At 38.9% G+C, this 15,727-nt stretch overlaps 1 protein-coding gene across 2 annotated transcripts in view; it reads left to right on the top strand.

The window, feature by feature from the left end:
- Positions 1–15,727, top strand: part of LOC124952035 (LIM/homeobox protein Lhx2-like) — a 58,200-nt gene that overhangs the window by 39,594 nt on the left and 2,879 nt on the right. For both annotated transcript variants that reach the window (XM_047501329.1, XM_047501328.1), the window contains exons 4-5: positions 9,654–10,243; positions 12,278–12,495. In XM_047501329.1, coding sequence (XP_047357285.1) covers positions 9,654–10,243; positions 12,278–12,495 — 808 coding nt within the window. The remainder of the gene's footprint in view (positions 1–9,653; positions 10,244–12,277; positions 12,496–15,727) is intronic.

Here is a 15,727-nt window from a genome sequence, read left to right as displayed (position 1 = left end):
GATAGCCAAGTACCGATACGTCGGCATGAAGAGCATTTAATCTTGAACGATTTAAATCGACTTTAATAAGCGCGATATTCCATATCATTTTTACATCGAATTATTACAATGTCTAAATGTCATGAGACGGGGAATGGGGGATGGGGGGATAGAAAAAAAGGAAAGTGTCAGTCGTAAGAAACGATAAATAATATTTGTAGAAATCGTAAAATAATAAAAAGAGATGACTCGTTAGCGGTGTAAGAGGAACGATTCGAAAAAGGATATATAGAGAAGGCGGCGGCGGCAGGACGGGGGGAGGAGGCAGGTACAATCTCGAAGCTTTGGTAGACATTTGGTCGCTTTAAATCAACGCCGTGCAAACGGGAAATAGCGAGATGTAATTGAGCCATAACCCACGGCCGGTGAACGGACAAATATTTCAGCGCTGGGAGCTTGCTCATAATTTAGTCCTCGTAATTAAGATGCAGACGCCCGACGGAGTACCATCTCCATCGGTGGAAGAAAGAGTCAAAAAGCAGATGAAGAAAGGGCAGGAAGAAAGAGAGAAAGAGAGAGAGAGAGAGAGAGAGAGAGAGAACATTAACCTTCTTGATTCTCTTTCTCTTTCACTGAAAGAGATGCTTTCGTTATGAAGGATTTCACATTATTGCGAATGACGAAGCTTTGATAATTTTAGAAATATATATTTATCTAATATATTATCTTATCGATTCAACTAAAGGGAAAAGAAAAGAAAAAAAAAAGGTAAACTGTATAATAATCGAATTATTGTTGAAGTTAAAAAAAAAAAAAAAAGAAAAAAAAAGGAAGAAAGAAAGAAAGAAAGAAAGAAAAAGAACAAAAAGAAAAGAAAATATTATTTTTCTATACATATGTAATAATCCTTCGTGTCTATAAGAAACTTTAATATTTCCTTAAAAGTAATAACAAGTGTTTTAAACGAACGATAAAATATATTTAGAGAGAGAGAGAGAGAGAGAGAGAGAGAGAGAGAGAGAAGAGAAAAACAAAAAAGAAAAAAGAAAGGAGGGAGGGGGAGAGAAAAAAATGAAAGAAGATCTGGTTGGAACGTTAAAAATCTCGAACGCTTACGGCTTTTAAGAACGGCCGCTCGTAAAGCTCGAAACATTACGAAATCCCATGGGCCGCATTTTGTCCGAAAGCATGCTCCTTAAAAAAGAGAAGGATATCAGTAAGATCAGTCGTTTGACATACGACGAGTCGGATCCTCTTCTACTTGGTGACTCGGAGGTTGAACCATAGTCGTTTCCCTTCGTCCACCTCGGCAACTCCTCCGGCCAATGACCAGAAAAGAGCAAAACGAAAAGCGAACGAACGAATGTACAAACGAACGAACGAACGAACGAACGAACGAACGAACGAACGAACGAACGAACGAACGAATGAACGAACAAACAAACGGTAGAGAGAAACGATTAGACTTCGATAACGATAACGAGAGACTCCCCGTATCGACGATCGCCCGTTCGTTATCGCATCCAGCCATCTTCTCTTGGAATTTCGACGCGTTCGCCCTGCTTTTTCGGCTCGACGAGGAAAAAGTAGCCAAGGACATAAATATGATAGAGTCACGACCCTAACCTCTTCCAGTCTTAGTCTCACTCTTAGTTCATCTCTTTCTCTTTCTACATTTTACATGGTACTAGAGAGAAACAGAGAAAAAGAGAGAGAGAAATGAGAGAACAAGAAGAAGAAGGAAAAAAGAAAAAAAAGGAAGAAAGAAAGAAAGAAAGAAGAAGAAGAAGAAGAAGAAGAAACGAGTAACATAATACGCGGGACTCGTAACGCGTTCCAAGGACATGCATCATCGGTAGCTGTCCTGGTGTCGCGCTATTTCTCAGGCCCTTTCCAAGATCGTAACACGGTGGAGACACCGAGTTATGTCCTTGCCTTCGTTATCCTACGAAGTGTTGGATACTCCCTTTAAGGGAGAAGGAGTGGGCGTCTTTCTCTCTTCTTCTTTTTTTACTTCTTTCTCTCTCTCTCTCTCTCTCTCTCTCTCATCTTCGAAAGAAGAAAATCATATCCATCATTCCCTATCTTTACAATATTTCTAATTGATCAGTTTATAACTTATACTATATGCCTATGTATATACTTCTAGTATATATATATATATATATATATATATCTATATATATATATATATATATACGCATAGGATCTTATTTACGAAACAGGTGTTGTTGTTTTCTTCGTAACTGTAAGTTGTTCGCTTCCAGCAAAAAGATCAAACGTGAGATGGCAATTGGTTTATAAAGAAAGGAATAGTATACCTGTACAAGAGAAAGAAAAAAAGAGAGAGAGAGAGAGAGAGAGAGAGAGAAAGATTATAGTCTCGAGATGCTTCCAATACCACTTGGAGTTATCACCGATGAACGCACGCGAGTATCCCTGGTGTGTTTTTTTGAATTATACGCGATTACCTCGAATATAGATGGACGTTTTATCTTGAGAAAAAAATAAAAAGATTGAGAAAGAGAAAGAGAAATAAAAAGAAAGAGAGAAAGAGAGAGAGAGAGAGAGAGGGGGGGGAGGTAGGAAAGAGATAAGAAAGCAAGGATATCTCGATATAGTAGATTCCATGAGATAACTAAGGTTGCCGTATTTGTACGGCAACACCTGCGTACGGGACACTTCATGTATCACAGAAGGGCTCTGGCCCTTCGGCGACATGGCGAGAACACGAACGATACCTCCTTTCCCTTAAGCGATATCGCTTAAGGAGGAGCGAGCCTCGTTCCCTATCAGATTCACGAACAATGGCGCCCCGCTATGCCTACGCTTCTTCCTTCTTGTACCACCCTCTTGCGAACAGCTTCCATTTTCTAAACATCATGGCGCAAATTCTCTTAATTCATTTAAAATCGTTCCCGATGAAATTTCAATGAATAACGATGAATAATCGGACAGAATAATTCATCGATCGATTCATTGATCTTACGATTCTAATTTAAAAACGTAATTAATCCAAACAATCGTTTCAATCGTAAAACACAACGAATATCATTATTTTACATTGCTTTTTATTTCTTTTTTTCTTTTTCTTCTTCCTTCTTCCTTCTTTTCTTCTTCTTTTTTTTCTTGTTTTTTTTTTTTTTTTTTTTACAACTTTCCTTTCAATTTCTTTTCTTTTTTCATCTTAATTCACATTCTTATCGATTATTATTATTATCGTTATCACGTTTATTATCTATCTGTTATATGTATAGATATATCTATGAGTGCGACAAGTGTTCTAATATAAGGTTTCATTTTTTATATCGACGTATACCAAGAGAGAGAGAGAGAGAGAGAGAGACGAATGAAATGGCCGGCGATATCTTTAAACGAGCTCGCTCTCTCTCTCTCTCTCTCTCTCTCTCTCTCTCTCTCTCTCTCTCTCTGTCTCTCCTTCTCTTTCATTTCCATCGTCTTTTTGAGAATAATCGTTCGACTTACGCCGTCGAATCTCGCCATAAAACTCGATCCTCCGTTGGTACTTTTCTCATAGCACATGGATATTCGCCGATGTTAAGGTCCGTTTTGGCATTCGCCTCGACGGGGATTCGTTGAGAATTTTTACGAGTGCCTGCCTCGTTGCTCATCGTTGCACCGTAAGAGGATTCGGCGTATCCCTGCGGGGGGTCCCTCCTATCGGGGAAGTTTCTCTCTCTCTCTTTCTCTCTCTTTCTTTCTCTTTTGCGACGAGTCTCTACGCCTCCAGCCATGCTATCGTCGATGTCACCGCATAAAACATTCCTAAGAAAGTATCGCGTTACGTTCTAAGGGCCCTTTCCTCTTCTTTCTTTACCCTTTCTTCTTCTTCTTTCTTCCTTTCTTCCTTCCTTCCTTCTTTCCTTCCTTTTTTCCTTCTTTTCATTTTCTATCACGCTTCTCGCGATTCCATTGTAATGGAGGAAAAAAATAATGATAGAAAAGGGAACATCGAACGTGTACGAGAATAATGTCAATGACGAAGTATCGATTTCGATTCACGACCCACGCATTTGAACATTTTCTTATTCGATATCTTTCTCTTTCTTACTTCTCATCACTGACTATTGCCGTCTCTCTCTTACTTTCACTCTTTCTCTTTTCCCCTCCTTTTTAAATTGCTTTTATTTCCTTACGAATAATCTAGAGACCACGACCACGACGAGCTACCGCTCGATGTTATATGTACGCTCGAGAACAGGGAGGACACCGCTGTGCGTGGGATGCTACGTGACTGCTGCCGGCAACGCTTGCATTAATCTAGATCACAGCACTATATTACGCACGATGTCTTCTTATTGGGATACCATCCCAGTCGCCACCGTCGACGACGAATTTTTCTCGCTTCATGACGATCGAACGAATGGGTCTCCCTCTTTTCTCTCTTTTTCTTTTTTTTCTCTTTCTCTATCTCTTCTTTTTCCCTTTTTTTATTGCGATTTAATAAAATCGCAAATATATATATATATATATATATATAAATGGAATTATTGTTTAATCATATGGATATAATTAAATGTTGCTTCGTAGTAACAAAAAAAAAAAAAAAAAGAAGAAAAGAAAAAAGAGAAAAAAAAGAAAAATATTTTCATCGAAAATAAATAAATAATTAATTAATAGTAAAGCTTTGTTAACACATTGCAGGATCGATAGTTTTATTGTTAGCTTAATCCAGTGGCCATATTTTTTCTTTTTTTTTTTTTTTGTGAATAATATAAATTCGAAAAACAAAAATTCTTGTGATCGACCACAAGCTCTACACAACAGAGAACACGAGAATTCTCTCATTATCCGTTCGTAATATGTTTATTAATAAGATTAATCTATGATATAATAAATCGAACGGAAAAATTAAACTGGAACACGAAGAAAACAAACTTTACGATTGACATTTATCCATTGAAATTCTTTCGCCAATTGAATTCTTTATTTTTCTTTTGATTTAAAAGTTTACTCATTAATCGATATTAAATTCTTTATCTCTTTGTCGCTTTTATTATATGATACAGTTTTATTACGTAAAGTGTAAAATATTCGCGAATTAACAAATCATAGTTATCGGAAATGATTTATATAATCATTTTTCTTTTTTTTTTTTTTTTTTTTTTTTTTTTTACAATTTCATAATCCTTTAACTAACGTTCATCGAAATAACATGATTTATTTCTATTTAGATGAATCGATCTTTGATAAAATCAATGATGTACATAATCAAGCCAATTTTGATATCTAGAATAATTATTATATATATATATATATATATATATATATATATATATATATATATATATTTGATCCGAATTTAATATTTGATTCAGTCTCTGTTTATTAGGAATACCAATGGAAATAATTAACAGAAATATCATGAATTATCTTAATGAAAGAACAATGATTTCGATTGATGTTCTTCAATACTCAATACGAAGTGAAAGATTTAATAGTCGATCGAATTATTTGCGCGTTAACACGACACAACGTTATTGACACTTAAATCGATAAAACGAATCTTATTCGTTGAACGGTGAACGATCATTGTCAGGGATGAAGAATCGACAATTCGAAAGGTCCATTAACGTTTTAGCGAGATTTTTCTCTCTCTCTCTCTCTCTCTCTCTCTCTCCCTCTCTCACTTTTTCTCTCACTCTTTCTTTCGTGCTCATTCTCTTTCCTCGAAACGATTAGATCGGAGCATAGCTTATCGATAGATATCCATTAATTATCGATATTCGCGAAGAAATTTCGCGTATGGCGTTTGAACGCTATAAGCTTTATCGCGAAAATAATAATTTATAATAAGACGTAGATGAATCCTTTCTCTCTCTCTCGAAAAAAAAAAAAAAAAAAATAAGGACGACGAGTCTTTACAGATACGAGAATTACCGAGAGAAAAACATGTAGGTAGATGCGTATTATATTCACGCAAAGCTTTGCTACCTTTTTTTCGACGTCCATGTATCGTTTCACTGACAAATGTCGGAGTATCACGATATCGTAAAGTTCACATATAGTTAGTTACCCGCTATGAAATTTGTATTAGGTAGATATACCAGTAGCACGATTCACACGCGAACTTATTACCTTTTCTTTTTTCTTTTCTTTATTTTTTTTTTTTGTTTCGCGATTATCACGAGTACGATAATCGATAACGAAGTCGATCTAATCGGTAGATTATAACTTGCTGAACCTTTTTTTCTTTTCTTTTCTTTTCCTTCTTTTTTTTTTTTTCTTTTTCTTTCTATTCTTATTCTTATTTTTATCGATCTTTTTTCCTTCACGCGTCTCGTTTCATTACTTTTCCCCTTTTTTATTTTTCTTTCCTTTTTTTTTTTGAACCGTGAGTGGGTCGCATAAAGACCATCGACGAGAACTATATCGGGATTTTGTTTTTTTTTTTTTTTTTCTTGATCTTCGATCATTACTCATGCGGTTAACCGAACGCGTAATTCTTTCCTTTCGTCGTTGGACTCGTCGGGACGAGTCTCTCTCCGCAGCTGGCAGAGGACGATGGTTCGGTGGCGTCTTCTGTACCAGCGAAAAAGAGAGTGTGAGTTTAAGTGTGTGTGAGAGAGAGAGAGAGAGAGAGAGAGAGAGAAAGAGGGAAGAGGGAAATGGTCCAGCCTCTCTCGTACGTGAGAAATCGCGGTCCTCCTCTCTCGAGGAGGCGCGCACGTTCTCGCGGTCGTATCTCTTTAGAAGCATGAAGGAACGTGAACGGGAAAGGCGAGAGGAAAGAAGAATAAGAATAAGAATAAGAATAAGAATAAGAATAAGAATAAAAATAAGAAGAGAAGGAGGAGAAGGAGGACGAAGAAGAAGAAGGAAAAAAGAAGAGAAGAAAAGAGAAAGGAAAAGAAAAGAAAAGAATCAAGAAAAAAAAAAAGAGAGAGAGAGAAAAAAGAAAGGAAAACAGAAAGGAAAAAAAGAGAGAGAAAGAATGGAAAAAGAAAGAAAAAAAAAAAAAAAGAAAAAGAACGAAGGAAAGAGAATCCACGTGCTCCACGGGTGCCGAGTGTGCGAACGCACGGCGAGTGGTCCGAATCTCGTAGTATATAAAGGATTTCCGACTCTTTGTGGCGAGTGGCAACGGTGTGTTTAGGCGTTTGAAAATACACTGCGGAGCTTAGAATACGCGTCACATTGTATAATAATGTATCGCATATGGTGCATCTTGTAAAACTCTGCGGGCGTTCCTCCATCTCCCTCCTTCTCTTCCCAAGTCCCGTGATCCTAGGAATATGTTTGTGTTTAAGTATGTATTGTGTTTATTATATATGTAGGAAGGTAGGTACATACGTACGTACGTATGTATGTATGTATGTATGTATGTATGTACGTATAAACCATAAGAATGTGTATATAAATGTCTGTATACTTGTGTTTATGTTCCGTCGTCGTAGACGAAACGGATGAAAACGTGAATGAGCTTATTCTCGTTTGCTCTGATTCATTCATCAAGAGTAGAATCTGGTAGCATCCTGAGACGTCAAAGTCGTCCTACGTGTTTTGTCCACGAAATAGAAGAAAACGGTGTTTGGTAATTCTCAAGAAGTAAAAATCAAGTTGTATGAGCAAAATCGTTAATAATGGCTTCTCTTAGATCCTTTATTCCTTTTTTCGAATCCTTTATTCCTAAAAATGTTCCCATTTTATCTTCTTCTTTTTATTTCCCTCCCCCCCCCCCCATTTCCCCGTTCTCCTTCTTCCTTTTTCTTTTTTCTTCTTATTCTCGTTTCTCATCGATAAGTTTCAATCGAGATACGAGATATTATTGAGGGTAACTAACGAATCGTTGAAGGCAAAGTTCATGCGAAAACTAGGAATTTACCTCGAGGATTTATCTGAGGGTAGTACACTAATACGTGGATCACAAAGGCTAGCAGGCTCAATCGATCGACCAATACGCTCTACTAGATCCGATTAAATGAAAATACTCTGCTTTACGTGTACTCAGCGGAATAGGATCCAGCAGAGAGAGGGAGAGAGAGAGAGAGAGAGAGAGAGAAAGAGGGAGAGAAGTCTTTTGGGGTCGTCAATAGGATCACGAAATGACAACAATATGTCTGAAGTCAAGAGATCCTCCGGAACGAGAGACCTGTTTGGACTAATCCGTTAGATTAGGTCTTGTGGTTTACGGTTCGAGAATTTCTTTTCATATAAAGGTCCCGGATCAGAAGTATAATAATAACACTCATTACTGCAAATACTTATGCGATATAAAAAGGTCAAATGGAAGATTACAAAGGAATTTCAATAAATATCTTAAAATTAATCTCTCTTTTCTTTTTCCTTTTTTTTTTTTTTTTTTTTTTTTTTCTAAACGATCCACAATTAATTATATAAATAAAATGATCGATCGTAATAATAAATATTTTAGAATTCAAATCGATATAAATGAAATCGGTATTACGTAATATATAATGATAGTCAGTGCGAAGAAAAATTTCCCTTAGATATTAATCTGATTTTTCAATTGACGATGACATTATCGAAGAATCTTTCTTTGGTCATTCATCGTATACATCCTCCTTTTGTTATTTATCGATTGACATTAATGATCTCGACGGAGAGAAGATTTCTGCCTTGTGAAATGCTAAACAGACTTTTGAAAAATACGGAAAGAAAGGGAAAGAGAGAAATGAGATAGTCACGTACTTATGGATATCCCAGGATATCCTGATGGTAGAAGAGGTTGGAGATGGTTGTAGAGGTTGCTTGTGCCGGCGGTTCGGATCCGGCGTTATAAGATCGGACACGTCTCTATCTAGGCTCTCTTCGGCAACGTACGGCCGCGTCGGGGACGCCAATATATTTGGAAGAAACGGAGAACGAGATAGGTGGTTAGGTAGGTAGCTGTGGTGGATGTCGAGCGAGATAGTCGACCGGCTTCGGTAATGGAGACTGCAGGGTGCCGCTAATGCAGTAGCGATGTCACGGTGCCCGGTGCATCGGTATATTCCTTCCCTTCCGCCGTTTTACTTTCGCGGCTACTAAGCCGTGTCCTCTTCGCTTTGCGATATCGACGAGGCGTACGCGTCTCTCTCTTTTTCTCTCTCTCTTTCTCTCTCTCTTTCTCTCTCTCTTTTTTTCGCTTCCTTTTTATTATTTTCTTTTTACCTCTCTTTCTCTCTCTCTCTCTCTCTCTACATCGCTACGTTGTGCGTTGCCTTGTCTTGCCTTGCCTTGCCTTGCCAGCAGCGATCTCGAAGGCAGCTCGATATCTTGGCAATATCGGAACTCTGAAAAAGGGGAAAGAGGGTTTAGCATTGGAACGACTTCGTTCGTCGAGGTAAAAGCCGTTGAATTTCTCTCTACCAACTCTGCTCTCTCGTCCGCTCTGTTTTTCAATGATTATCATTATTAGTATTACTGTTATTATTATTATTATTATTATTATTAATATTATTATTATTATTAATATTAATATTAATATTAATAGTACTGTTATTATTATCATCATCTAGATATTATCGTTATTATTAGCGAACAAATTAGATAATACCGGATATATAATTAATTTCCGCAAGTATAAATATACATACATACATACATACATACATACATACATACATATATATATATATATTTATACCGATTTCTATCGAGGTTATGGTGTTTTCAAAAACTTTATCGAATACTCTATTATATGTTTGCAGGATGTTTGGGAGCCTAAAGAGATGTGCGCGATGCCAAGCGGCAATACTTGCCTCGGAGTTGGTGATGCGCGCGCGCGACTTGGTTTTCCACGTGCGTTGCTTTTCGTGCGCGGCGTGCGCGGTCCTGTTGACAAAAGGCGATCACTTCGGTATGAGGGACGGGACAGTTTTGTGTCGGCTACATTATGAAATGGGCGCGGAACTTCATCCGGCCCAGAGTCCACCGGTTCCTGTTTATCCACCGGGTCCACATTACGCCGGACAATTTCCATCTCCCGAATTTCTTCATCATCATCACCACCACCATCATCATCATACGACGGTCGCTGCGGCCGCGGCAGCGGCAGCTGCGGTCGCCGGTCATGGGCCACCTCATCCACATTCGATGCACCCTCAACATCCTCACAGTCATATAAGCCCTGTGCCGCTTCAACCCTCAACGCCGTCAGTACCCGACGCCGGTTCACCTCCAAAGGTACCCTATTTCAATGGAGCAGCGGCAGCGACAACAGTTGTACCACCACCGAGGCAAAAGGGACGACCAAGGAAAAGGAAGCCTAAGGATCTCGAGGCTATGACCGCCAGTCTCGGTGAGCTTTCTATTTACTTACACCTATTTTTTTCTTTTTTTTTTTTTTTTCTTTTCTTTTCCCTATTATTTTCCAAATACCCTGAACGTTCGTAAGAAACATCGTAAGATTTTCTTTTCTTTCCATTTTCTCTTTTTTCTTCTCTTTTTTCTGTTTCTTTGTTTTTTTTTTTTACCTTTTTATTTTTGTTTTTGTTTTTTTCTTTTTTCTTTTTTTTTTTTTTTTTTTTTTTTTTTTCTTTGACGAATCTTTCTTCCGATCTACCATTACTTTTAAACCGGAAACTAACGTTTAGATCAAGATCATTATTGCGCACCAAAATTCCATTCGACGCGTACTACCAATAGGTATATCTACCTACATATAGTAGTAAATATGTGAGAACGAAGAACAGGATTTCAATACATGTTTCCCCTTCCCCTCCCCCTCCTTCTTCAATGTAGTAGGATATCTACTCGCGTAGATCGAGGAAATCCCAGAGAAACGAACGAAGAAACGAATGTTTCTTGCCCGACGATGAAACCAGAGTGAGAGAATGAGAGAGCGAATAAGATAGATAGATAGATAGAAAGAGAGAGAGAAAGAGAGAGAGAGAAAGCCCTTGTTCCGGATACACGAATCCGATTCTCCTTTCCGCGTGATTTATGGGACGCGTGGGCGTGCGCCGTTTGCCACCGAACCCTGATAAAATTTGTCGCTACGACATAAATTCACGAATCCGATCCCGAAGGAAGCGCGTACTTGGACGGACTCGCGTGGGCAGTGCCGCGGACACGAGCTCCTCGAGAACTTAATTTCGATTGTTGACCGACCGTGGGAACAACAACTTCGACCGAGTCTCTTCTTCTTATCTCTCTCTCTCTTTCTCTCTCTCTCTCTCTCTCTTTCTATCTATCTATCTATCTTTCTCACTCTCTCATACGTGAAACCACTCTTCTACTCTTGCTCATTCTATCCTTTCTTTTCCTTTTCGCTGAAGGAGGTTGACCACTGTCGCCTTGTCTCCTGTTCCCTCCTCCTCCTCCTTCTTCTCTTCCTCTACCTTCCTGTTCCTCCAGTTCCTCTATCTACCTAGCTCGTCGTCGTGGAAAAGGATCTTGGATTTCTTAGCAATCTTCTCTACTAACTCGCAATCTCTCTTCGGTATATGGCCGATCCTTTTCTCTTTCCATTCGGGCTAACATTTTTCATATTTCAAGCGGTTCATAGCGGATTTATATCTTCGTCGTTGAAATGTAGAGGTATGTAACTACTTAGGATCTATCGATCGTTTTAATCTACGCGTATGTATTGGTAAGTACCATAGGTAGATAGATATATATGTGTATATATATCTACGTTCCATTCGTTTCCGAGCTTGTGATTCGCGGCAAGAGGGATATCGGATCTCTCTCAGTAGCAGGATAGGATCGATCGTTCGATGGAGTTATCCCGACATCGACGATCGTAGTGTTTCCAAGAGCGCGCGCGCGCGAAAGAGAAAGAGAGAGAGACAGAAAGACAGAGAGAGAGAGAGAGAGAGAGAGAGAGAAAGAAAGAAAGAAAGAGAGAGAGAGAGCGAAAGCGATAGGACGAACCGTCGGAAGTGTACGTCGTTTGCCGTTGTTGCCCGCCACGAGTCTATAGCGCTGTTTGATGTGTATCACGGCTCATTAGCTCCTTGAGTGCAAACAAGAAGGGTGATAGCGTATGCGAAAGGCCGCTGGATACACGGCCAATTACAACTCTATGCAGCAAATAGTTCGCAGGCACGATACCTCGTTTTACCGTGGATATATATATATATATATATATATATATATGTATATGTATGTATGTATATACACATATATATATATATATATATATATACCTAACTACGTATTTACTATAGCCAATCCCTTTTGCCTTTACGATAGTCCTTACCTTCTTCGTCTTCGTTGTGTTAACTCTTCGGATTTATCTTTAACTTTCGAAAATGTACATTCTAACCAAAAAAAGATACGACTATTCTAGGTGGAAATCTAATCAAAGTGATTCGATTTACGTTTACAGACTTGAACGCCGACTATATAGACATGCCCTTCGGAAGAGGCGGTCCTGGGACTCCAGGCATACCTGGCTCCAATAGTAGAACAAAACGAATGAGGACGAGTTTCAAGCATCACCAGTTAAGGACGATGAAGAGTTACTTCGCGATCAATCACAATCCCGACGCGAAGGATCTCAAGCAGCTTTCCCAGAAAACTGGCTTGCCAAAAAGGGTACTGCAGGTAAGCTTTAATACCCTTCTCTCTCCCTCTCTCTCTCTCTCTCTCTCTCTCTCTCTCTTTCTCTCTCTCTCTCTTTCTTTCTTTCTCTGTCGCAGACGATGATTCCGCGAGCATACCTATCTGAACGCACGCGCACAGAGGAAGAAATAGATCGAGAATCTTTTCTCTCTTTCTCACGTCCCTTTACGGCATTTGAACTGCTTTTTTTCTTCTTTCTTTTTCTTTTCTTTTTTTCTTTTTTTTTTCTTTTCTTTTCTTTTCTTTTCTTTTTTTCTTTTTTTTTTTTTTCTCTCTAGAGCATTCTTTAACGCACTAGCTACTCGACTATCGAAAGGTAACAACGGACTTGGCTAGATATATTTCATATCTACGTTGGTATCTACTAGATAATTTCTCAAACGATTTTGAATGACTTATGAATAAAATGGCTTCTCTACAATTTCGTAACGCGTTCGTACTTACCGAGAACAGATTGGCCAACTGGTTAAAGAGAAACTTTCTTCTCGATGACTCGTACCTACATAGAACGTTTTCAAACTTTCACGATTGTCCGGCGTTTATTAGAAAATGTTTCGAGTATTAGAGCGTTTATAAATTATTTTTGTTAACGTAAACACGCGCACCGTTGTCCTATCTTATATCTCTGATCGAGGATGATTCTAAACGTCGTCGTCTCATATAACGACGTCCAACGAAATAATATTCCCTAATGTTTCAACCATCCAGAAGAAGCTTCTACGTTCTCGTTGAGAACGTAACTAAGAAGTAGTACTCGTCGACATTTCGTTCTTCTATTTCAGTGTTCCAATTCAAAACTATATTTATACTTGCGACATATTTTCATGTAACGAAGAAGACAAGAGGATCTTTTAAAGATACGCAATTATGAACTTTCTTTTTTCTTCCATTCTACCTATCCTAATCTGCTTTACAATAAGTGTTCATCTTTATAACAAGAAAAAAATATCTTCACACGGAAATATCTCATTACTTAGTATATATTCCGTAAAACTCGTGCAAATATCGCGATAATTTCCTTCTCTTCGAATTTTAAAACTTATCGAATTTAAAAATAGAATATTCTATTTAGAAAAAAAAAAAAAAAAAAAAGAAGAAGAAGAGAGAAAAAAAAATCAACGCTTTAAGATAAACGAAAGAGGAAGCGGTCGAGATCTCCCTTTCAACGTCCCTATCATTCAGATAGCACCAATCACTTTTTCTTATCCTCCGATGTCCGGACGCGTTCTTTTGCGGTTTAGGAATTATTTTCATTTTCGTTCATTCTCCTTCTCGATAGCATTGACAAAGAATTAAAATTAAAAAAAAGGAAAAGAAAAGTACGAGAGAGAAAAAAGAAAAAAAAAAAAAAAGAAAAAGAAATAATCGCAAACAACAATAGCAAGCATCGAATAAGATAGAATAGATATCGATACTATTACTATGATCACTCGTTGAAATGATAAGAGATGATAAATCAATTATCGATAATTGTCGAAGAATTTAACTATCAAATGAATGATCATAACGAAGCGAACGAGGCGAGACGTAGAGATATGAAATGATAGGTAAAGGGAACGGGGAGGTTGGTGGTTGAAAGTTGAAGGTTGGAGGACGAGAGGCCGAGAGGGAAGGTGCGAGAACCGAAGCTCGTCGCACTCGAGTCCCGTCCGACAAAACTTAGCCGGGCGTAGATTTTGACTTGCGCCGGATTGACGGAGGGCCATAATTACGGAGAAAGGCCACGGGCTCGTCGACGGAAATATCACGCGGACGCGCGGTTCTTTTAACTCAACGGCAGCCGGTCCGTGCCGCACTAATTGGGAGGAGTGCGCTCGAGTGCGAGCACGCGCGCTCTACGCGTTCTCCCGCGTGAATATTTTTATAGGGCTGCTACCTACCCGTTTCAAAAAGGGCGAACATGAACGACGAACCACCGACTATCCATCTTCTCGCTTGGTTCTCTCTCTCTCTTTCTCTTTTTCTCTCTGTCTCTTTCTCTCTCTCTCTCTCTCTCTTTCTCTAATACATACATACATGCTCGTTCAACGCCAGACGCAAGATATATTTTTGTAGTTACGCATTGTCGCATGGATATTTGGTAATCTATACTTAGAAACCCTCCGCAAGAGAATTTATTAAGCGTATCGAGTCTCATTCTCATTCTCTCTCATTCTCTCTCTCTCTCTCTCTCTCTCTCTCTTTTTTGGAATTCATAACTCGGCGTTTGATTAACGCTTTCACGTTGAATTCTTTCTCTTTATTTTTTTTTCTTTTTTTTTTTTCTTTTTTTTTTTTTTTTTTTTTATAATAATAAAGAAGAAAGAAGAAGAAGAAGAAGAAGAAGAGATAAAAATAAAAGAAGAAAAGAAAGAGGGAAGGAAAGGAAAAGCCCAAAAAAAAAAAAAAAAAGAAAGAAAGAGAAAGGTTTCGACTTGTAGAAAACATCGACGTGATCCCGATATAATCGTGAAAGGCATGCTTTTCAAAAGGGTGAAGAAGAGTAAAAGAGAAAAAGAAAGAAAAAGAGAAAAAGTGAGAGAGAGAGAGAGAGAGAGAGAGAGGTGTCCTTGGAGCGTCGAGAGTGGTAGGAAAAGAAGAGAGAAAAAGAAAATGCGGAGTACCGACGATGGTAGAAAGAAAGAGAGAGAGAGAGAAAGAGGAGAGAGTCAAAGATAGAGGGAGAGAGAAAGAAGGAGAGAAAGAGTGAGAGGAGGAGAAGGAGGAGGAAGCTATTGTATTCGACGTGGCGTAGGGTTCTTGGTCGCCATCTTGCTTGATATTGATCGCGAAACGCACGAATACTCGCTCGCGGCTGCGTTTAGTATATCTATATACATACAAAGAGAAAGAGAGAGAGAGAGAGAGAAAGAGAGATAGAGAGAGAGAGAGAGAGAGAGAGAGAGAGAGGAGGAAACGTAGAAACGGTTTCTCGTAGACGCGAGTTGGGTGTGCGCGCGCGCGCGACCGCGCGCAGGGCCGTCCGTCCTTCGAAGGCAAAGGGGGAGGAGAGAGAGAGGTCCTCCTCGTTTCTCCGCTTCTCGTCGACGTCGCAGCAGCTCGGTGGCTGTTTCGGTTCGCGGGGGAGGAGACTATCTTGAAAATGGCGACGTGCATCGAGAGCACACGGCCGTCTTTTATCTATCGAGAGAATAAAAAGGAAAGGGTGAGGAGAAGGGCAAAGAGAGAGAAGGGAGGTACAGAGAGAGAGAGAGAGAGAGAGAAAGGAAGAGGA

This window comes from Vespa velutina, chromosome 10 (assembly GCF_912470025.1).
Source record: "Vespa velutina chromosome 10, iVesVel2.1, whole genome shotgun sequence".
NCBI classification, from domain to species: domain Eukaryota; kingdom Metazoa; phylum Arthropoda; class Insecta; order Hymenoptera; family Vespidae; genus Vespa; species Vespa velutina.
This window is presented reverse-complemented; position numbering and strand designations above follow the sequence as displayed.